The sequence below is a fragment of the Amphiura filiformis genome, unplaced genomic scaffold, assembly GCF_039555335.1.
Source record: "Amphiura filiformis unplaced genomic scaffold, Afil_fr2py scaffold_26, whole genome shotgun sequence".
Classification (NCBI taxonomy): Eukaryota; Metazoa; Echinodermata; class Ophiuroidea; order Amphilepidida; family Amphiuridae; genus Amphiura; species Amphiura filiformis.
In genome coordinates this window covers 874,848-900,019 of record NW_027305490.1, presented here as the reverse complement: position 1 = coordinate 900,019, position 25,172 = coordinate 874,848, and the positions used below count along the sequence as shown (strand labels likewise).

The following is a 25,172-nucleotide window of genomic DNA, read 5'->3' as shown; positions in this document are numbered from 1 at the left end:
AGGCTTGTATGCCATTGGCAAAGAAGAGTTTGGATGGCATTGCCCATACAATCTTTTCACTGCTCATTCCGTGCCCCCCCAACAAAAACAAAAATGACTGACTTCAAATTCCCAAGTCCTTGCAAATTAAAGCCAAAATTGGGGACCATTGTGTGTAAAACAATGACTGATGTGAAACACATTTTTGAAATTTTGGTATATTTTGGGGGTACAAATGTGGCCAAATATTGACAAATGGGTTAAAATTGCCAAATCACCTCTATTATTTACCAGGTCAAATTGTACTTTCCCAGATATCAGCCTCCCCACCCCCATAAAACCCTCTACTTCATATCTCGATATGTACACACCTATTTCAAATAATATCCATTGGGCATTCACATCTATGCATCTTTCATCATGTTCATCGCTATTTGAAAGGAGCGCACAAAACATTTTGACATTAAAGTTTAAACATGTTAAATTGCTATCTGCATGCCTCATGAAGAAATGACATTCAACATACTCAGTGCTCAATCACAGTGACTCAATAATAAATGCCAAATGAGATGTAGTCATCTGTCATTATGAGGATCAAAATGATATATGACATTAAATAGCAGGCTATAATTGGTGTCTCAATTAGCTAGTGACAGGTCAATTACACCAGTTTGTCCTCATTTGCCCTTGTTGAGTTCATATGCTTGGATCAAAGTATTTGGTTGGATCCATCGCAGATTCTCAAATTGATTTTTTGCAAGTTTGCTGCATTTATAATTTTAAATACTTCTTGCTCTATGTTAGTTCAGCTTACAAATTTATGTTACTGCTTGTCTTTATTTAGAAGAAAAATAACAAATTCAACGATTTTATCATCATCTAAATAAATATGATCCAAAGTTTGTACAGAAATACAAAATTAATAATAATTTGTGTCTGAAAGATCAAACTGTTCCTCTATTTGTGATTAAGATTATATGGACATGAATCTATTTTTATGATGTTTCCAAATTTGCACACTGCCATTTGTAAATTGAATTCCTACTTGCTAGTACATCTTGTTTCAAATGCATAGTCTTTATTTAGAAAAAAAAGGAGCTGATTCAATGATTATCAACAATTCCATAATCAACAATTTTATAATAATTTTATCACAATTCCTAAACCTTGTCCACAATACAAAGTAATAAATTTAATAATTTGAGTCTGAAAGTAAAGAAACTTAATTGCATATCAAGCAACATAATAAAGGTTGAGAGCCAGAAAGCCTCAACTCACAATCACCTGCTCCCACAAAATGAGCATAAAGTCGCCAGGGCACTTTTTAGACGATAGTCTGTTTAATAATGACAAAATTCAATAGAAAACAAAAAAAATATTGATTTATGAAAACCAAAAAAAGGAGCCAACTTTATGCTCATTTTGTGAGAGCTGGTCATAGTGAGTTACGGCTTTCTGGTTCTGAACATTCGATAATTATTTGAAAGGGTAGACTATTGAGACTGTGAATTCTTGTGATATGACAAGAAAGCTGACGACTAGATAGGATTATCAAAACACCTTGAGGGATGAAGCGATAGATTACTCGGTGTCCCATGTAATTAAAAGATGAAATTGAATAGGATTTGTACGGAAACACAATGGAAATATCGTGCAGCCTTTGGGTCATTTGTGCCATGTTATACCATGGATACCTCTATGAGATAGATTCAGTGTCTTCCCATGGTAACATCGCGATTGTAACAGAATCAACTCACTAGTGTCGAGTGGCTATGATTTTTGTCATATATGTTGACTGCAAATGTTTGGTTTTATTGAGACACTTTTTTTTTTCAAAATATCACATTACCATGTTGTGGCTATAATACGTACTATATGAGGGCTTATTTTCTTCTTCATTAACACTGTTGTTACAGTTATAAATGTGCTTACAAGTTACATACGAGGGTCATTCAAAAAGTTCTACCTCCATTATCACATCTCTGTTTATCTTACATGTTAGGCTATTGAAATTACCCATGATTATATTCTTAAGTCTTGATTGCAAAATAAAATAGAAAAGTTATTTGATGAAAATGTGATTATTTTTTTTCAATTTCCTAGCACGTAAGATAACTGAAATGATGGAGGTAGAACTTTTGGAATGACCCTTGTATAATACTGAAAGAATCTATCTTATCTGTTGGCTACATCAGCATTGTTGTTGCATGCAACCTTTTTGGTGTTGGAAAATTTTAATCTACAGATTATTGTATTGAAATTTAATAGTACTACATGATATGCGTTTGTATCTGTCAGTTTGTAACAAAGGCTGACATTCCCTGACAAGATTTAAAGCTTCCAAGTTATCATAGAAGGTATACCTTTAGCTTATGCCTACCCAAACCTGGCGTCTGTCAGACAGGCCCTTGTTATCTAGTGTTAGTTTAGAAACTACTGAAGTATATGCCAAATGATAGTTAACCATCTTGAGTAGATAAGCTTACTAAGTCGTACTGCCCTAGGATATTTGGGTTTCATACTGACATAAAGAGACTCCTGATGAACAGCACACCACCAGGTTGATTTCATAAATTGTAATGCATTCAAAGGAGTGTTGTCATAGACCTGGGTCATAGACTGTAAGTGTTGTTAAGGGCTATAGTGTAACCCACCTAATATATCGCAAATTTTAAAAAATCTAAATTTTTGATATCAGAATGACAGTCCTTATATAGTGCTCTCGTGTCCCACAATTGGGTAATTGAGCCCTTAAATATAACCATTTGAAATGTTTTTATCTTCAAGTCTACTATTTGAAACACTGAAGCTTTGGTTCCCAAATCCCAACTATTTTCTGTCCCAAAACTGCGATAAAAACTGTTTGGACACAGATTGTTTAAACTGCACTGAATAATTCCAAAAGAACTTTATGTATGTGATGAGCCACCATTCAAGTTCATTTAGTTAATTCCTCTATATTTGCAAAACTGAATCTGTAGGGAACACAAAGTGGTTTCCTGTGAGCGATTTTCGAGAGGAAGCCCAAAGGATTACAAAAGAGTGGTGTTTTTAGTCTATATTGTGAAAATGTAAATCTGGAAATGCTAACAAAAATTGATCATGATCTGAAAATCTTTTTTTTTTTTCCAAGTCTTGAATCAGCTAGGCCAGTGAACTTGCTTTTATTTCTCAAAGGAGCTATAGAATTCGTGGAAAATGTACCACTGTCAATTCACTGAGCTCAGAATAATGCATTAGTAATATTGATATTTGAATCAAAATTTGTTGATGAAAAGCTCAGAATAATGCATTAGTAATATTGATATTTGAATCAAAATTTGTTAATGAAAAAATTAGTTGGATATGTCATATGTCAATCAGAATTGCTTTAACAATTATTTAATTGAGTATTTCTTAAGCTTTAGATTTATGCTATATGGCAAGGTGATCTTACTTTAAATTTCCAGCTGAGTTGACATTATTAGTACTGAAATTCTAATGTATAATAATATAATTGTATTTCTCTTTTTTTTTCAATTTCAGAGCAAACCGCCTGTGCATCTCAGCCTTGCGTCCATGGTCTCTGCCACAGCACTAACCCTTCATCATATACATGTATGTGCTATATGGGCTGGAAAGGAAGCAACTGTAACATAGATGATAATGAGTGTATTAAAGATGACCGTTGCAACAGTAAGCAGACTTGTGTCAATCTTATTGGAAGTTTTGAATGTCGATGTCCAGCTGGTTTTACCGGAGAAAATTGTGATAAAGGTGAGGTTGCAAAATTTAAGTTATACACTTTCTTCATACACTCCTATATCAAAGCAGCCAATCAGAAAAGTGGTTAGAAAAGTATGCAGAGTGCATTGATTGTGTATTCCGTGTACTATGCGCAGTGCTTTCGCACATGCTCGTGTCATGTAGGACTAGGAATGATTCATTTTTCAGTTGGGTTGATGCATTTATATTTGGTTGGTACTATTTTCCAACATTTTTAGGGATAATTTTGTTATAAAAATAGCAAGACCTGTTTTTCTTATGTATGAAATAGCAAATAGGTTAATAAATGCATATTACTTGTTGCTCAAGAAACAGCACAAAATAATGCACTTGTTCTAAGATATTGATACGTCTAACGCACCCCTCCCTTCGGGGCTCGTGCATTAGACACAAAATATTTTGTACAATTTCACTCCCACATGATAGGTGTTTATTAACTATTTTTTAGGATGTCACAAAGTATTAACTGGCACATGAAAAGTACTCTTTTTACCCATTCATTTTTAGAATGCATGGAAAATGTTACATAGAGATGTAATATTATCAATCTGATGGATTTATTTTCAAATACTTTTAGATATCTGTACAGCAGCCAATCCCTGTGAGAATGGTGGTAAATGTGAGAGGGCGCCAGACACAAATATTGGCTACACCTGCAGTTGTCCATAAGGCTTTGGAGGAGAGAATTGTCAAGGTAACCATGGTAATAGGTCACAATCCTAGAAATCAAAATTCAAATGTACTACTGTATATTCTCCTCCTGATGAAGATTAGGGTTGGGTTAAGTTAGGTTTGTGAAGAAAATTTTTCAAAAGTAAATGTTTTCTATTAGATCTGAACACATGGAAGTTTTGGAGAAAGCATCAATTGGAGTACCGAATAATAGACCTAATTTTCCTGATTATGTAAAGCACAGAAATCTTTGTAATGTCTATGGTCTTTGGATTTATCCTTTGATGCAATTATTTGTTGATGGGGGTCAAACTCCTATCCCATTTCTAGGGAAAAACAACAAATATTGGCTCTTTTATGTTGATTATTTCAAAAGGTAGACTTATATGTCTAAAGAATTTCCTGTAATAAACAGCTATAAACTATTCCATTTTTACCATTTTTCACAATTTTCAGAACATGGACCCATGTATAAGGATTTTCATTGAAAAAAACATAACTCCATGTCTAGGGATTTGTTGAAAAGGCAACAACAGGTCTCTGTACGTATACTTCAACATTGAAGGAGAGGAATAAAATTACTTTGGTTTGGCCCCTGTGTATAGAACTTTATACACCTAATTTCTCATAGCGTTACATGTATCAATACTTGTTCTTTATTGTACACTCTTCATAGTAATTTAACTTGTTAATGGAGTATTCCTTCTTGTACAGATTTCAATTCTTTTTATTTTAAATATCTCTCTTTGACCTGTTTCTCTCTAACACAGCCTCAGAATGTGCTTCAAATTTCTGTCACAATGGAGGTATTTGTTACGAAGCAGACGACACTCAATTCTGTGAATGCAGTCTGGGATACTCAGGCAACTTCTGTGAAATTAGAGAAAGTAAGTCACTTGTCGCGCGGGAAAGTTGCATGATATAGGAGTCACATGATTTTATTATTGACAGTGTTGGTATTGCATTTGATCAATTTTAATAGGTGATTGCAATTAAAAGGGAATCTTAGAAATTAAATTAGTATGTTTAAAATTTATCTTTGCAAAGCTGGGATTGTAAGGTGATGAATTATAAAGGCAGGTTATATCTCAATAATTCTACCAAAGAAAGAATGAACTAGAGCTAACTGCGCATACACATATACGCGACCTTAGCAATAGCTAATTAACTAGGCCTATAGCTAATTAGCCCAGCTATATAGCATGAATGCATGTAAGCAGTAGTATATTATGCTGATTTTACTGAGAGGTCTTTTTTGAAATGCACTATAACTTTGGAATTTGGCTAGAGACCAAGGTTAATTTGTTAGCTCACCTATAGCATATGCAAGTTCAAAAGGTCCAGCATATGTATAATTCATTGGAATATACATGTATGAACAGATATTTGTAGTATTATAATTATAATCATAAATTATATTACATAATTATTTTCCATAATATTACAGTATGTGAAATCATTTTGATAAGGCCAAGTAAAATAAAAAAACATGTTTCAAAAAGGATGAAGAGGGGGCTTTTTATTTTTTATCGTAAAATTGGTGCAAATACCCATAATTAGAATTGTTTTAGCGCACAGAATAATGCCCGGAAAAAGGAGAAGGCCTCTTTTATATCTTGTTCAACGAGATAGGCCTCCTCTAATCATCACAAAACCAAGTTATAACTGAATTTCAAAAAATAAAAATATAAATTGGAGAAACCTCAAAAAAGGAAGCGGGAGAAGACGCGAAACATGATTATTTTTTTATTCGGCCTAACCAGAAATTATTCAATATTCATGTAAATATTTCTGTGCAACTTTGGTCATGCGCTATTATAGTGCGACTTCCTAAGGTATTTTGCTACATACTGGAAGTAATACCTACATGAACTTTGACCCAATGACCTTTGACCCAATGACCTTTGACCCCAATGGATGTGTGCAAATAATGTCATGCTATATTATAATTTGTGGAATGACTTAGAATTTTTAGTAACAGAACAGAAAATCACATCAGCCATAATGACCTTCGTATGACCTTTGACCTCAAGCCTAATGCATGTGTCAAGTGACGTCATCTTGCTGTGTAATTTGTGTACGGAGTAGCAGTTTTAGTAAAAATAATAGAAAATAACATTTCGGCCATAATGACCTTTCCATGACCTTTGACCTTGAGTTGGTCATGTGACATTTGTGCCACCAGCTATTGGTCCTGATGACCAAGTAACATTGTTGTACTATATATATTTGCGACAGCATCAGCATTTTAGGGTATTTGGTCATATACCGGAAGTATCCCCTTAATGACCTTTGACCCCGATTCTGGACAATAACTTTTAGACACTGGGTATAGCTGATGCATGTACCAACGTGCCATCATCGTGCTGTGTAATTTGTGGAAGGAGTAGCATTTTTAGTAAAATCACGTTTTTGGCCATTGACCGGAAGTGGATGACCTTTGACCTGAAGTTGATCATGTTTCATTTGTCCCCCCACCCAATGGTCCTAATGACCAACTATGGTCAACATAGCTCAAAGCATAAGGCTACAGTGGCTCATTATAAGATTGACAGAAAGAAAGAAAGAAACTAGATATGGTTGCGGCCGCCTGCGACCGCGAGCATGCACAACCGCCAGGTATTTTAGAAGGTATTTTGTTTAACACGGAAGTGACGCCTCATAACCTTTGACCCTAAATAAAAATCAATAATGTAAACGAGATCTGATTGCGTTCGCCTGCATGCGACGCGAGGATGCACAGCCAGCAGTGACAAATGAGTTATGACTCCGAATCTGTGAGAACCGGAAGTGATCCCTTAAGGGGGTACTACACCCCTGGCCAATTTTGTGCCTATTTTTGCATTTTTCTCACAAATTATAGCGCATTGGTGATAAGATAGATATGTATTTTATAGGGGCAAGGACTACAACTACTGCACTGAAAATTCAGCAACTCAAGGCAAGTAGTTATTTATTTATTGATAAAATATTGGTTTTCCCTCATTTTTTAGTGTAACTCCACAACCGTTGTCTGTGCTGAAATAAAATTTCCAGCGCAGTAGTTGTAGTCCTTGCCCCTATAATAAACATATCTTACTTGTCACCAATGCACTACAATTTTTGAGACAACGCAAAAATAGGCACAAAATTGTGCAGGGGTGTAGTACCCCCTTAATTACCTTTGACCCCGCAAAAATATTACATAGTGCTTAGGATGTCATAAGGAATATTCCTGGTGAATTTTCAGCTTTATCGGAACTTATACATGGATTATGATTTTTTTTTTTTTTTTATTGACCTTTTGACCCCTTTAATGACCTTTGACCTCAATGAAAATAAAACCTTATATACAACGACAAAATGCATTGTTCCACTTTTAATTAAAAAATTCTACTATGTTTAGTTGTTGAGATAAAAATTCTTGAAGTTATTTAGCTAAAACAGGAAGTGACCCCTTAATGACCTTTGACCCCCAAAATAAAAAATACCATGCATACACCATGTAACACTAATTCATGTATGATGGGTATATTACTCTGGTTTGTTTACATTTTGAGATAAAAAAATTTAAACTTTTTTGATAATTTTAGTTTTTGACCGGAAGTAACCCCTTAATGACCTTTGACCCCAAAACTGTAGGCATCCTAAAGACCCTAGCTAGTAGCGATGCATGTGTGCTAATGGCGACTCTCTGCTATGTAATTTGTAAAGACAGTGATTTTTTGAATATTTTTTACAAATTTTTCAGACTTTTACCGAAGTGACCCTTAATGACCTTTGATTCCAATTTTGTGGTATAACTTTTAGACACTGGCTATAGATGATGCATGTGTGTAAGTGACGCCACGGTGCTATGTAATATGTGGGAGGAGTAGCATTTTAGTGAAAATCCAAGTTTTGGCCATTGACCGGAAGTGGATGACATTTGACCGGAAGTTGATCATGTGACATCTGTGGCACCACCAAGCAGTTATACTGACCAAGTATGGTCAACATGCCTGAAAGCATGTGGCTACGATGGCTGATCATAGTGTTGACAGAAGAAAGAAAGAAGAAGAAGAAGAACGCGGTAAAAAGAATGCACATCGCCGATGGCGGATGTGCAACAAAGAACTTGACAGAAACAGACCTTAGCAATTTTGCAAATTGCTAAGGAATGATTGAATGAATGAATGAATAAGTAGGGGCACCAAGGACCCTGGCCACACACAAGACCTTTTACTATTAAACCGAAGACCTAACTGCAAATGAACACAGTCCACAGTTTGCAATCTGCAGTAGGTCGCAATTGCGTACTAAATGCATTTTTGAGATATGTCCTCTGTATCGTGCAATAAACATATTGACCTTAGCTGTGTATCATACACAAAATTTTGGTCCTTGGTTTGTCGATTAAATGTCAATTCAGACGTCCTCGGTTTTAAAGCAATAATGTCAGCGGTCGGGGCAGGCGTAGGTAGAGGAATGTGTGTGCATTTTGAATGAATGATATAGAGTATTAAGAGTGGTTTGGCAGATTAATTTTAATGAAAATCAGACTGCAGCACTACAGGGACCTTCCTACTGCATAACAGATTTAATGAAGCATGTGCAATCAAATTAACAACCAAAATGAATGTTGGGATGGTACGGTATCTAAGGGCCGTCAGCTATGATCACATGATAGCAAATACCTTAAGACTATATATATTTTATAGTGTATGAAACTACTTGCTTGCCTCTTAAACCCGGCCAAACTATTATAGCCACGGTCTTGGACCCTCAAGGGTCCAGTCAAGTATGCATATACATACTACTTGGTAGTGGAAATGAGTGATCACTGGACTTTCACCAACACTCAGCAACATTGCTAGCCTTGTGTGTGGGGGGGGTAAAACCCAAGTTTCTTCCCCATTGTCAATTTTTTGTCCTGTTTTTAGTCATTCTAATGACATTTTTATCTTTTTCATCCCCATTTGTCCCTGGAAAATGTCCATGGCAATCTGCCCCCCCCCCCCACGGCTGCGCCACTACAAACACCACACCTTGCACCATTTATATATGAGGTTTCTGATTAAGAACTACTCATTGCAATTTGTTATTTCTGCCAGAATCACACTGTATTAAGGATCATGGTGCATGGTGTATCTTAAGATATTGTACCAATGTGCACATGACTAACACAAACAATTCTTTAGCCTTGGTTTGTGTTCGATCTTATGCAGGTGAAACAGCATATTTTAATTTAGTTTTGAAGCTCAATTGGATTGCAAAATGCAGTGAGCGTAAACATTGAGATTTAAAGAGATACAGACATGTAATTTAGTGTATGTGTCCCAGTGGAGCTCAGCAAAAATGTTTTTAATTGGTTTTGGTTGCATCGGCATGTAAGACTCAAGACCCGATAAGTGTTAGTAATAGCAGGGATGTGGTAGGGGTGTGTGTGGGGGTGTTAGAGCATAGACAGAAGACATGGTAAAAGAGAAGCTTGTGTGCATATTATTTTGCATTTGTGCATAAGGATTCAATTAAATTTTAATTGATTCGAATTTATCAACATTTTATCAAATTAAAAACAGGTTAATGAAATACAAATTCTCATTTACAATTTAACAATATAAGTCGGAATGATTACATATGTAAATAAAGAGTGCACATTTATACAGAATTAAATACTCATTAGTATTGGACAAGATAATTTGTTGATGACACAAGGAGAGCCAAAACAAGAAGTATAATATGTGACACAATCTGGTCCAAGGGGGTCAAAGGTAGCAAATTTGAAACTGAGATAAAGGTAAAAATATGGAGTAAAAAACAATAAAATACATAAGAAAATAGACATCAAAAAACTTTAGAACCAAGCATGCTAGACCTCTGGTGTTTTCAGTAAATGATAGCATATTATTATTGTATGTATAAAGTAATAATTACAGTAACTCAATTTTCAAAAATGCCTCCTTTGGCCCCCATGGACCAGATCTTGTCACATATTTAAAAAAATTATTTCCAAAATTAGAACCAAAATGAAGTGAACTAAAACCAGTCAAAAAAGGGAAAGGATTATTTACACATGATGTGTGTGTACTGTAGGGGTGTGGTGGTGGTGTGCGTGTATGGGAGAGGGGGGGTAGGTGGTATGTCACAATGTGCATGCATGTGTGCACAATTCCAGCTTCCATGAACAAAAGTGAAGAACTGCACGTTGGGCAAATGTTGCAAGCTTGGCTTCAAAAGGTGGCAGGGTATATGCCATGGTGGCTTGAAGTTGAAGTAGAGAAAGAACAGGTTTAGGTTTAGCATAATATGCACTGCAGAACCTGGAAATAGGGATTTGAATTAGTTCTGCACAAATCATTAATATCTGATCAATACCTATACATTTTATCAACAGAATGTGCATGTTGAATCAGAATGTGCATGTTGAATCAGAAATATTTTGGGTTGAGGCCATCTTAATTTAATAGTTTGCCCGCTCGCATTAGTAAAAGACTAAAATCGCCCAATTTTTGCGTGCTATTCCTGCTGGATTGGAAATGTAATTTTTCCACACATTCCGCATTAGATCTTCAACTTGGGAAGGGAAGGGCTTTGAGATAAACTATTAAATTAAGATGGCCTTATTTCATATATTATTTTCATATTTTAACTTACTAACTTTATAAACTGATTTTTTCCATTCCCCTCCCTTGAACCACACCATAAACTTGTATGCGCTTGTTGGCATACACATTCAGATTTCTCACCATGTGAGAGCCAACCATGCGGAAATAACAGCATGTGCAAAGAAGTTAACGACACCACAGGATACGAATGCATGCGTGAGTTTGACGATTCACGATTACGATTTCATCGCATTGTTGCATGAGCCTCATCCTTGTCTTCCTGATACCCCGCTAGTTTTCTTTATAAAATCTTTTTGCATGATTCTGAGTTCTTATTACTTGACTCCATTATCATCTATTGTAATATTTTCCCTTTTGCATGCTTCTGAAACGGTATAAATGTGGATGTGAATTTTGTCTAACTAACATAAGGTTGTTTATGCCAGCTTTTATTGTTATTTGTTTGTGCATGGTGCTTGTGCTGCTTGCTTAATATTATATTAAGTAAAGCTTCTGTTAAAATTTGCTGAGAAATCAGTGGCAAAACTAACTAGACGGTTAATGCAATACGGTACCTGCCTGTAGAGGATGAACCAGTTGGTATTATATATGTGACACAATCTGGTCCATGGGGGCCATAGGCGAGATAAAGGCAAAAATATGGAGTAAAAAACAATAAAATAGATTTTAAAAAATATGCATCACAAAACCTCACAACTTTAGAACCAAATATGCTAGACCTTTGGTGTTTTCAGTATATGATAGCCCAATGTTACTACAAGGTACAAATTATAGTAACTCAATTTTCAAAAATGCCTCCTTTGGCCCCCATGGACCAGATCGTGTCACATATGTCTTATCTAGCACACTGTAGGTGTAAAATGTGTGTGACAAAATATCCCAGCAAAATATATATCATTTATTGAACGAAACATTAATATTTTACCACAAACAACCAATAACACAATAAAAATATTGAATACATCTTTTGTCACTTTTGCCATAACTCAGAGAATCATTTTTAGTAACCAACAACTAAGTTTTGCTTGTTGATAAAGGGATGTTTTGCTCCTTGGTGTACATCCTTTATGATTATGACCACTGGATTCTGACTGGTAGTTTGATTGAATTGCCTTATACACTAGCTACCACAGATTCTCCAAAGGTACACCAAAGTCAATTCAGGAGATGCGTATAGATATCAGACTGAGCTGACCATGTTAGTGACAAACTTGTCATGTCTAATAGATGAGCTTTCATAAATTTATTAAGATGTTTTTTTGCTAACCTCTCTATATTGTTGTAGCTTTCTTTTTATTATGCTTTGCTTGCTATCATGATCTCTGATGTGCTGTTTAAATCTTGCTAATATACTTTGTAATAAGGATGTGAACATAGTGAATATGATAATGCCATGCAAAAAATTATATATCAAGCAAAAAGAGGACAATTGTCACCAATGATGTATATCAGTGGTACTCCCTATTCCAGAAAAATACAGCACTATTTTTTGGCGATTAAAAAAATATAATCAAGTTCTGCCAAATGAAACATAGCTCAATCCTATTCATTCATTTAGTCCTAGCTGGAGATAAAAGAAAATTATATTTTTTTAATTTTACTAATTTCTTGAAAAAGAGCCAAAAACTTGCATGACATATCCTCATTTTGTTTGATGCATATGAATTTCAGCAGTGTTGTTTGCATGCCTACAATGAATTCTGTATTCTTATAACATAACAGGTACTTCAGTTATTTACCCTGTTCTATCAACATTGATAATGTATTTTTGCATGTCTAATATTTCATTACTATAACATTTCTTTGATAGAAATTTGTGGGTATAGGTAAAAGAAATTAAAAGCATGCAAGGTTGGCACTTCTTAGTAACACTTTTCCTAAAAACTTATGGTCAACTGTATCAGTCAGAACATTTGAATAACTTTTCATTCTCAGTGTGTCAGGTACGTAAACTGTGATACAGAAATTCACTATTCAAAATGGCTGCCATTTTCCCTTATTTCTTTAGTTGGTTGTAACAGTCAACCATGTCAGAATGGCGGAAGCTGTACAACATCACCCGATGACCCTAATGGCTACGTGTGTGAGTGTGCCATTGGATATACAGGGAGACTTTGCGATCAAAAACTACATGGTGCGTTAAAAGTTTTATTCATATATCAAAAACAGTAAATAAAATAAATATAATTATAACTTGATGAAAAAAGTTGAACAATTACTCAAAGCTTATTTGTTTGCTCACCTGAGAGCTTTCGGAATGTATCACTATTCCTTGTTCACTCGGTTGATGGATTGGTGAATATGATGCTTGCTACTAATTATAACTTATAAAAAAAATTGTTGATCAAAATATGAAATCTAAAATAAAAATCAATAACACAAAGATATAGCCAATTAGGCTAAGAAAAAAAATTGTTTGCTTGCCCTCAAATGAATTTTAACAATTGGGTCGGTCGGGATTTCTTTTCTTTTTTTCCGTCTTTTTTTTAATTACTAGCAAACTCTACTGTTTTTATCAATTAAGGATCAAAATATGAAAAATCAGTCACTTTTGGTGTCAAAATGAATCAACTAACATTACAAAACAACTAAAATGTTGAACACAAGCTCTAAAATACATTTTTTTAAACATCTTCAGAATGCAAAAATTTGAGAAAAAACACTTTTTCAGGAATTTCCAAAATTAGGGTCGGTATTCTTTTGTACAGTAAATAGAAAAAAACAACTTTTTCTGATTTCCAAAATTAGGGTCGGTCGGTTGAGGGCAAGCACACATCTTTTTTTGGCCTTAGTGCAAAAACATTAGAGATACTCTTCTTTTTAATTAAGCCCTATAGTTTATAAAAACCTGGCATTTGTGCAAATTATAGTATTATTTTGAAGCTTGTAATCATGGAAGATCTATATATTTTCATATAATATGAGTCCATTTGCCATTACACAGGAGTCAAGTATTTGTAAAAATAAACCTACTTCCTCTTGTATAACAACTTGCCTGAATTCTTAGCTGTTTGGTAGAAAACTGCTCTACTAATTATTATGCAACTGTTATAACTAATTTCATAGCACTGATATTGATGTTATCTTTCTAATAATTGTAAGCCTAGAAATTGATATTAGATTAGTGCACTAATCGACTAACAATTAAACAACAATTATGAAATAAGATTATGGATCTGTTTTGCCTCCACAGCTGTTTGTTATTATAATGGAAAAACTTATATACATGGAGAAATACGCATTGCGGAGTGCAATAAATGGTATGTAACTGGTTTAAAACTAGGCAAAAAACAAAAGATAGTTTGCTTGACTTTTACAACTTTGTCAGAATTGGGTGGTCAGTAGGTTTTAAATATATTTTTAAATATTTTTTTATTTAAAGGTAATAGCCAAAGCATGACTCTATGCCTTTATTCAGCTTAATAAATAGCCCAAGTAGTTATGAATTGGGGGATTTCTCTACTATATACCACTTCATTCATGTTTTCAAAACAGTTTAGAACTGTGTAGAAACTGTAAAAAAAATCAGGATGTCAAAAATGTTGAAAGAATTTTTTTTCCTTCCTGGAATTACCAAAATTAGGGTCGGTGTTCATTTGCACAATAAAACAAACAAACAAACTTGTTTTTGAATTTTCCAGATTAGGGTCAGTTGGCGGAGAACAAGCAAGCCATCTTTTTTTTTTTTGCCTTTCAGTAAATTTGACCTGATGTGATCTAATCAGTGTACAAATAATCACAAATTATGAAATTCAGAGAGAGAATAAACAAATACAATTATCAGAAGTCAAAACAATAGATTTTTTAACTGAAAACTTGTTATATATTGCAATGGGTATGCTTGAATCATGGATTTCTAAACACTTGGCAATAGAACACAGCAGTTGAAGGACCCCTGGAACGATTAAGGGGTTATCATGTGACTTTGAGCGATATTATCAAATGATGCAGTACGTTAAGTAGGTATTCTAATTATATGATTTTGCAATTCTTGACAGAACATGATAGCTATTCTTAAGATTGTAGAGTGGTTGGATCGGGTGTTTTCAGGCCTGTAGCATATCTAGGGTATTTATTAAGTTTTTGGAACAAATCTGCTTGCATAGAAATTTGGACTTTATCCCCTAAAAATTGACTTTAAAAATTTGAACATTCCCACTCACAAATGGACAGTGTGTGATTTTTTTCCTTCCAAATTAGGGCCTTTTTGGACTTATTTTAATGTATGTTCATAAAAAGGGTTACTAGTTACAGGCTGGCCTTGTTAGTATTGTAACCAAATTGGTGTTGATTTTTCCCAGCAATTTGCAAATTAATGGGGATTTTCTCAACCACACTGTTAAAAAAAAATAATAATCAAATGTAAGAAATGGTATGATCACAAACCAGGGTATTTAATACTTTCAATTTTATTTATTCTTATTTAAAGTCATATTTTTACCAGGGTAACCGTTTTGCACGTACTGCTTTCCACAGGTTCACTTGGTTAAGCATTTTTCTATTGTGAATGTAGTCAATAAAATATTTTCATGATCATTAAAAAGAGTTCAATTCATAGCTATGCATAACTGAAGATTAGATAGGATTGATCCAGACGGTACGATAAACATCAGGCTATGAACTTTGTGCAGATTTTCATAAAAGTGCAACATTGGCAGTGTGTACCATATTTGACAAATTTTGCAATTATTAGGCTATATGTTTCTTTATATAAATTATTCATATGATAAATTAAGTATGGTTTGTAAATTGTTTTGTGGTATAAATATTTACAGGATTGTACTATCTTGCTACATAACTTTAAACCCCATGAGAACTACCTGCCGATTGGCCAAAAAGAAGTTTTCATTATCAATTAACCCAATCAGCAACATTGTTAGAATGTTAGGCAATGTTAGATCGGCAGGTAGTGCTCAGGGGGTTAAAACCTCCACAGGATGAATAGAAAATAAAATAATGTTGTTCAGTGTTGTAAATTTGTTATTTGAGAAGGAAATTGAGGCAAATTATAGTCACATATGTAGGCCAATAAGTACATGAACTACCTTAAAATCTTTACACTTGAATAGATATTTATTACGCCCATTATTATGTTCACCGACACTCAAGTGACAAACCTACTATAGAGTTATTCAGAGTAAGACATCTATTTCCCTAATTGATTCAAATGGTTTATCTTCACTTCAATTGCATGAAGCATTCCGTGGACACACTGAATGATCATGCACTTTTTGTAACAAAACAGTTCGCCTAAGGTGATAGTTGAACTTGGGGATATGTATTGAAATCTGTGATAATGAGGGGTACCTTGTGACAGTTTAATATAGGCCTACTGATTATAACAATAGAATATTCGGTTCACTTATGGAGTTGAGTTGAGTATTCAGTATAATTGTCCACAAAGATCTATAAGCATGATAGGGGTAGTCGGCAAATTGTTATTAACTTGTCAAATTTCAAATTGGTCTGATATACATCAAGAAAGGCTAAAAACTGTTTGTTTGGAAAAAGATTTGTATAGCATAGCAAGCAAATTAACCATTAACCAGATGTATATTTTGTAGAATCGGGTTGCCAAAAATGGTCATTTTGTCTCCAATATTTGAAATCTTCTTGATTTATTATTCAAATAAGTCAAGTAGGCAAGTAGCCAATTAAGCCAAGTAGAATTTTGCAATAAATGTTTTGGATTTTTTGCTAGCACACAGGGTTAAGCTAATGATTATGGAATTCTATTTATCTGATGTGGATGAGCTTGGATGAAATATAGTGCATTGTATCCCCCAGTAATATTTTGTGGCAGAATTGTTATCCATGAATCCCAACATACAGTACATTGGGTCACATATCTGCTATGCAAGGTTGCAAATTATTTCCAGAGAGTTGCCATCATGCAAATAATTATTTGTTTGGAAGAGTCAATTGTACTTTACTTCCTTATGTTTGGATTCAAAGCATTGCAAGGTTGTTATATTATTAGTATAACTTGCTTACTTGTACTACTGTATAAACGGTAATTTTTGTGAGGGTTTATTTTTCATGAATTTCGCAGAGTTCCAACTGCGAAATTAACACATCGCAAATTATGTTTTAATGTATAGAAAGTATATAGGGCAGGATTAGACAATCAGGGAAATAACAAAATTATAGGCCTAAATGTTATTCTCACTCCAAATCGCGAAAAATAACTATACACAAATATTATTAGTTTTTCAGTGCAGTATACACTTTTGATATAACTCATCTTTTTAGATAGACAAGTAAAATAATGCCATGACAGAAATATTCTACAATGTTGTTGTCAACAATATTCATTTGATGAAAGTCTGCCAACGACAATTTCAAATTAAAGAAACTTGGGAATTGTAAGGCCTTTTTAAATTCCAGTGAAGACAATAACTTTAAAATGTGATTTACTTGCCGGTTTCTCATACCCAGGGACAGGTGATCTGCGCGAAAAAAAATAGCAGATTGCGCGGAACTTTTTTTTCAGTGCAAATCATGTATCCCTGCCCATAGGAAAAAAATATCCAATTGCACGGAGATTGTGCGGGAAAAAAGTTCCGCGCAAATCACTTGTCCCTGCTCATACCTGTACCAATTCAGAGGGGCTCATGCATGCATGAGGGCTCCCTGTATGTAAATGTAAACATTTCCTATTTGCAAAATGTTGGGACAGCTTAAATTGAGCTGGACAATTTAAAGATTTGTGACTAGGGGTGTTTAATTTCCTTTTTCCCCTGATTTGTTAATTTAGATATAAAATCATTTCTACTTTGCAGAAGAATAATCATTATAAAAAACTATAATATGTTAGAGTATAAATGCACAACCTGGTACCAAATCAAATACAAGGGGGAATATTTCTGCTGATACAAATGTGACTTGTTTTGTTGACCTGAATGGCTTACAAATAATTTTGGGCATTTATACTAAAGTAAATACTAGTAGTAGCTCTCTAGTTTCAGAATATTCACAAAGATATATAGTAGCTCATCAGTTATGTCAGTTTTTAATAATTTCTTTCCTTCTTATTTTCAGTCATTGCAAATTTGGGTCATGGCTATGTACAACTAAATTTTGTGGGTAAGTATGGATTAAAATAATGATAGGCTGCATGGTTGGATTAGCTGGGTGATTGGTTATTGACTTATAGATAAAATAATTCTTTGTTTAATCTCTTTTTTTAATTAACGTAATGCTTCATTGCATTGATTGATTAATTGAGATCATACAATCAATTAATATATTTGAAGGTATGACTGGTTGGTGCAGGTGCGTGACCAGCTTGATCGTTCCCAGTTTGTCCCAGTTGAATGAAAAACAAGGCCCAACATGCCCAATAGGGGCTGATTTGACTTTTGTTCTTTCTGTCCCCTGGTTTCTGTCCTGATTTCAGACAAAAGCAATTTTTCAAGGGGGCATTCTGCACTCACCCCTCACCACTGCAGCCTGGGTTTGATTCCCTGATGCAATGCCAGACCCTCTTAACAGGTTCTCCTTGTTTTGTTATAGCTATATTTAACGCTCAACAACAACACATTCAGATTGATTAGTTGGGTGATATGTCACATGTTATAATCCAAACATTCATTTATATTTCAGCACAATAGCAGTGATGCTTGATTTCACAGAAGATTTCTCATTGCTCACAGGAAGAACAGCGAAATTCAAAAAGTAAGTTGCACCTTTATCATGTTTATGACTGTAATTTAAAACAAAAAACCCTCTCTGGTGAAAATGTTATCAAAATATGAAGATATGTGACTATAGTTATCAATAAAACATGGAGCAGTCTTGAAGTGGCATCAAGTACATTAAAATAATGCAATGTTTGAGAGTAAATCTCACTTTAGACCACTTGGCATTTATAGCCACCAATGAAAGAAAAAACAAAATCTAGAAGTATCAGGTATTAATGCAAAACATGAAGTTGTTAAGTACATTGCATATAAAGGCAAAAGCAAACAATTGCTTTTTCAGGGAAAGAAAAGAAATGGTTGATTATTGAAAATTCATAACCTCATGAATATACGCGATATGTTTAATCTAATCACAGATAACAACTTTTAAATATGCGGACACAAATGTAGGTTATTGAAAAAGTATAATGGCTGTGTCTTGTGAAGTAGCTAAAAGTACGCTTTACAATAAGCTTGTTGTGTGATGTGTTATTACTTTCAGATTATCATTATAGTATACAAATATTGACTGCTATGAGGGGCATGGTTAAAATTATAGGCCCAAGGTGATCTCAAACCATGACTATGTCCCGAGGCGTAGCCGAGGGACATAGTCATGGTTTTGAGATCACCGAGGGCCTATAATTTTAACCATGCCCCGATAAAAAGCAGTCAATATTTGTTTTATATACCAAATCTTAAGATTCTTGTCATCTGTTTGGTTAAAAGCATCGATTTTGGGAAAAGAAATTAATAGTTTCAATGCGAACGGCACACAGATTACAATCTGCGATTTCTGCGTAATTATAGCGTGAAAACGTTAACGCGTGCGTAATATCATTTTACGCTGGGAAAACGCGCAGTTTGATCGTGACGCACGTGACCGGTCCATAGTTCATTTCCATGGACCGGTCCATAGTTCATTTTGCGGGCATAGTTAATTCAATGACTGCACTTTCAACCAATCAGATGACAGGAATCTATATATGAGGTATATAATCAGATATATTTATTACTTTTCATGACCTGTAGAAAATGTCACAATAACTAGTGTCAAACTAACTGCTTCTTTTCTGCTCCATTTTGTTTTGTTTTTTCTTTCAGTGCATTTGAATTACATCTAGCAGAATCAATTCATATAAGTAGAAATGTAATACAAGATATGCAGGTACGTTTCTTTTCAAAATAAAGAGAGCATGAGAAAGTTAAAGTCTATGCAACAATGAAATACAAAAGATAATGACAATGGGCGACTCTACATGGGAAGGATCGACATCAATGCACACTCCTGGGATGAGGATCTTCTCTTGTTTGTGACAGTTTGCGCAGACAGCATTGTGCCATGAGTGCACGCACTGTAACACACAAGAAATGCGCTCACTACGCGATCATTTCCCGAATGTGGATTGGAATGCTGTGTAGACACTTGTTATTATGGAGTTGCATTGATGCGGATCCCAATCTCGTGTGGAGTCGCTCATTGTAAAAGCTGATAAGTTTGAAACCAAGTATGATAGAGTTATCACCGGCATGTCCAGGACCTGTTCCTGCAGGGGGGGCTCAGAGGGGCTCTCAGAGTTTTGCGGGGGGCTTAGTGGCTAAAAACGGCTAATTTTACATGATTTTTTAACAACGTGCGGGGGGGTTTTAGCCCCCAAAGCACCCCCTGGACACGCCACTGGTTATAAGGATTTCAGCAATAGCATGCTTGGTTACTGTGAAAGATGATGAAACACAATTACCTTTGACCCAGATAAGTCCGATCAAATCACATTTCTTTTTCACACCTGATTGTTTTATTTCAGATATCAGCTGGTAGTAGTATTCATATTGAATTCAATTTAGTTGCAACTGCTGATGTGGAAGCAGATATAGAGGATGCAGCAACCAATGTAGTATTACTGGTAAGTTTTCATGAGTTAACTAATACCCCATTTATATTGGACAAAAGTTAGTAACTATCCACACTGGTCACAATTAATTTCATTTTGTCTTTTGACTTATTATATTAACAGGTACTTACAATTAAGGATTACTATAACACTTGAGCTAATTCAAATAGGGTTAAAGTGTTAAATGAGCACAAATTATTCCTTTTTTTCCAAATTGGTCAAGGAAAGAGACATGGATTTGAACCCCGGGTACTCCAGACCAGCACTCTAACCATAGAATCTTATAGCATTGAAGCATGATAATTTTGTAGGTCTCAGATTCCACATCATACTTCTCCCTCTTCTCTAGCAACATGCATGATGCAGAAGTATATTTTATTAGTAGTAGTGAATTACGGATTGCCTAGTACGTAAGGGTAACTGTTATGATCAAAAATTATTCTTCCACTCAATTGAGTTAGCCACAGAAAAAAAATCAGCCATGACCAGGATTTGAACCTAGGACCACTGAGACTCTGCATCAGTCTTATCTCTGAGTCTGAGCTATCAAGGCAGATACCCAAGAAGTGTGAGTCTAGTATGATTTGGAATCTTGGGGCGTACATATAGTAGTTACAAGATGTCATAGACTATTAAATCAAATACTTCATTGCATTTTGTTTGTAGTATTTGCTAGTTTGTTTACTCAGCAAAAGTGGTAACATTTTCTCTGGTGTAATTCTTTCATTTCAGCTGGATTCAGGTCATTATATTTTCCCGTTTGAGGGTCATGCATTCCATGTAGATCCAACTTCTGTGCAGTTAGTCAAGTATGAGCCAACAGAAGAAAACCAAACATACAAGCCAGTTGTAACACATTCACTGCTGGTCACGGTGTGTGTGGTTGTAAGCGTTACATTAGTACTAGCAGTCATTGCAGGACTTATTATAATATTTGTAAGTACAAGTTATTTCTCCTGAAAATTAATGTTTTTAATGTTCAGTAGTGTGACATCTACCATACCATAAAAATATCGATAGTTAGCATATGTGCTTACTATCGAGCGCTTTAAAAACAAGCAAACATGAAGAGCCCCATCGACAAAAGTGTAAAGGGTTTTGAGCACATCATCGATACACATAGTTATATACGAACAAATAAACCTGCAAATGTGTGTCTGAACCCCATTAGCTCAGTTGGTAAAGCACCAGACTTTGGTACAATTTCATGTTTCCAAAAGCACTCGATAGTAAGCAAATATGCTAACTATCAAGTTTTTACGGTAATTTGTCGCTTAATTAAGATAGTAATGCCAGACTAATAAACAAGAGCTGAGGAGCATCACACTAAACAGTCAGTCAGGGGGTCATGCATACCTCCTGTTTTTGTCCATGCAATCATAGTTTTTGAAGTTGGCTAAAAGGGACTCCATTTTGCATTTTACTTCCCTGAATATCAAATTGAAAGAAACAAAACAGTTTGTGGTTTGCATTATACGTGATATATCATGCCATTATTTTCAAAACAAAGGCATTTTATTGTCCAAAAGTGACAAATTTAACCAGTATTACCAACTTGATAACAACACAACCCTACCAAATGTTATGGACATCAAACAAAAGCTAAATAACTGAAATAGAAAATTGCCCATAATATCACACATTACAATGACTACAGCAAGCCACACATCAACAAATCACAGGTAGGCCTGTAATATTGTAATGGGTATGAATAGCGAGACATCCAAATGTTTTCTTTCATTTCTCCTTTTAAATGCAGGTTAAAAGAAGTAAATCAGAAAAGACAGCAGTAGATCAATTTAACACACCAGCAGGGGTAAGTGTTCCTCTTAACATTTTGGTTATGTTATGTTATAGATTAATAAATGCATATCACTTGTTGAGATGTTGATTCGTGCAGTGCATGAGCCCCACATGGGCAGTGCATTGGACGTATCAACATCCAGGGCAAGTGCATTATTGTGTCCAATCTCTCAAGCAACAAGGGATCTGCATTTATTAACTTCTTTCAAACACAACAAAGAAATTCTGCAATTTCTGCTATTTTTCATAATATACAAAAATACTTGGCAAATTTGACCAATATCAATACAACCACCTTCAAGAAAATATATCAATCTTGCAAGACGAGAACGCACAGCGCGTAACATCGAAAAAGGTGCATACCACTTTCTTGCACTTTTTTGCAGCTTTTTTCATAATTTTTTATCACCTTGCTACGCACCTGGTGTATAGTGTACAAAATTGCACACAAGTGCAAGTGTACAATATTTATTCACTCCTATTTTTCTAACAGCTTTTCTAAGAGTGTAATAAATTAGATTCAAAACTGATAGGGAAGTGTTAGTTTTATGTAGTGATCTTGATATACCTCTCATCAAAATGCTAACTACAACAACCGAGTCTGAGTTTAAGGGCTGGGGTATGAACGTTTGGACAGTATTTATTGTGGGACATTAGAGCACATCAGACATCGAATTGCATTCTGAATCTGAAGAATGTCATTCTGATATCAAATAATTTTGATTTTTGAAATTCGCAATTTAATACACATTTTATGGCAAATCATTAAAATTGATATTTTTGATATTTAACAGTACTTCAAGTAAACTTTATGTGTCTGATGATTTATACTTAAAGTGTATGTAGGTGGGATGAAAAGCCGACGATCAATTGAAAATTTTGACCTTTCAGTATTGAAGATATGGATTTTTTTCCCAAAACACCAAAAAAATTAGGTCTTTTGGGAAAAAATCCATATCTTCAATATGAAAGGTCAAAATTTTCAATTGACCGTCGGCTTTTCCTCCCTGCTACATACACTTTAAGAATATGTCATTAGATTTATATAATTTACTTGAGGACTGTTATATATCAAAAATTTGAAAAATATCAAATTTTTATAATTTGTCATAAAATTTGTATTATATTGTGATTTTCAAAAATGAAAATTATTTGATATCAGAAAGACATGCTTCGTATTGAGAATGCAATTCGATAGGTCTGAGGTGCTCTCATGTCCCACAAAAAATACTGTCGAAACGCAATAAATGCTCATTTTAGATCCCTTAATATGGCTTAAATAAAATGATAAACAACCACACTATAAATGAAAGTGTGAAAACCACCTTTTACAACTTTGTCTTCATTTTACATCACATGTTGATGCTTTTAGCGCAAGAATGTCAAGAAACTACATAAAAAAAGTTTAAATTGTTATGCAGAGCAGTATTAACTAAACCTTTGTTTTGTTTTGAATATTTCTATTCACAGATTAACATGAACAAGCTGAACAACACATGTGCAAAACAAAATAATTTAGAAAGCCGGCAATCATACAACTCTGTTTCAAAAGACAGCGATGATGAGAGTGGAACAAGCGAAGGAAATACCAAAAATATCAACCTCTACAGAGATGACGATTTATACTAGGGTTTTTCTAATGTACCAATGCACGCAATACTTTCATTCACAGATTATAAAGGTAAATGGATCAAAATCCTGAAAATCTCATTCTGCCATGACTGAGTAATTGTGACCTGCACCACGAAATGAGCGTAAAGTCGCAAGTTGGTAGTTTCAAGACGTCCTGGCTACTGCTTTGGTGTTTTTCGTTTGCCATGCACTTGAGATCTTTTCAACGGTGTGGTCAACAACAATGGAGCGGCCCATTTAGATGAAATGAATTTCACTTGTAATTTACCTCCCTAGCTGTGTTCAAGCCAGTAATATGTATGTCCTTTGTGAATAGGGACACAATGGGCCATTCACGAAGGACATACTACTGGCTTGTACAGGTGCAGAGCAAACAAAGGATATCAACTCAGTCAGCCAGGATTTCTCGAAACTACCAACTTGTGACTTTACATTCATCACGTGATAGCAGGTCACAGGCATTGAATGCAGGGGCAGGTGGCCATGAAATGTGCCCATGAAATGTGCATGCGGTAGACCAATATTTGGATTCTTCATGCATATGCCAAATAGATAGCTACATAAAATGCAGAAGGACTTAGTGATAATGGTCTCTACTTTTCCTTCATGGATCAAACATGCTCCGTAGTATAAAATTCTGTATGCAAGTCACATCCACATACACCATGTACACTACTCAAAATAAGGATCAGACTTATTTTTCAAAAACGGCATTAACATTGCAAATCATAATGAGTACCATTTTGTTCAGTAATGTTCAAACAACTGAACACTTGCGCCTCCAAGTACTGACATCCCACGGCACTGAAAACACTCTGGTCAGCACCATAAGTACAAGAATTATCAGTCTCTGATCCTTTTTCATTTTTTGTGAGTAGTGTTGTCTGCGCTGCTTAAGACTTGGCAGCATTGTTCTAAGTATTCATTTTTCTTCCTATTTATAAGTTGTATAAATACAATTAATGGAAGTGAAACAAAAGTATGCCACAATTTATACAAAAGCTTTCTGAACTTGTAGAAAGAGGCACACTTTCAACATTAGGTCTTTCATAGTAAAACTAGTATAATGTATTTCATGTGAAAATTATGGGCGACAAATTCTTTATAATTTATCAACTCACAAAAGAACAAGGTTTATAACAATTCCATAAATTTCTCAC

The 25,172-nt window shown here is 34.7% G+C and overlaps 2 protein-coding genes across 2 annotated transcripts in view; both read left to right on the top strand.

Moving 5' to 3' along the window:
- Window positions 1-5,301, top strand: part of LOC140143706 (protein crumbs-like) — a 29,351-nt gene extending 24,050 nt beyond the window's left edge. The window contains exons 3-5 of the mRNA XM_072165519.1: window positions 3,505-3,735; window positions 4,322-4,438; window positions 5,187-5,301. Coding sequence (XP_072021620.1) covers window positions 3,505-3,735; window positions 4,322-4,413 — 323 coding nt within the window. The 3' untranslated portion in view covers window positions 4,414-4,438; window positions 5,187-5,301. The remainder of the gene's footprint in view (window positions 1-3,504; window positions 3,736-4,321; window positions 4,439-5,186) is intronic.
- Window positions 5,200-24,500, top strand: LOC140143705 (uncharacterized). The gene is made up of 11 exons (XM_072165518.1): window positions 5,200-5,303; window positions 11,115-11,198; window positions 13,012-13,137; window positions 14,197-14,263; window positions 18,045-18,089; window positions 18,609-18,680; window positions 19,790-19,853; window positions 20,491-20,589; window positions 21,310-21,513; window positions 22,337-22,393; window positions 23,851-24,500. The coding sequence occupies exons 2-11, from the start codon at window positions 11,156-11,158 to the stop codon at window positions 24,007-24,009; spliced, it is 936 nt and encodes a 311-aa protein (XP_072021619.1). The 5' UTR covers window positions 5,200-5,303; window positions 11,115-11,155; the 3' UTR covers window positions 24,010-24,500.
- The last annotated feature ends 672 nt before the right edge of the window (window positions 24,501-25,172 follow it).

Coding starts and splice junctions, on each gene's coding strand:
- LOC140143705 (XM_072165518.1), top strand. CDS start 11,156: ATGTGCAAAGAAGTTAACGACACCACAGGATACGAATGCATGC. Junction 20,590..21,309: donor CAACCAATGTAGTATTACTG/GTAAGTTTTCAT, acceptor CTTTCATTTCAG/CTGGATTCAGGTCATTATAT. Junction 21,514..22,336: donor CAGGACTTATTATAATATTT/GTAAGTACAAGT, acceptor TTTTAAATGCAG/GTTAAAAGAAGTAAATCAGA.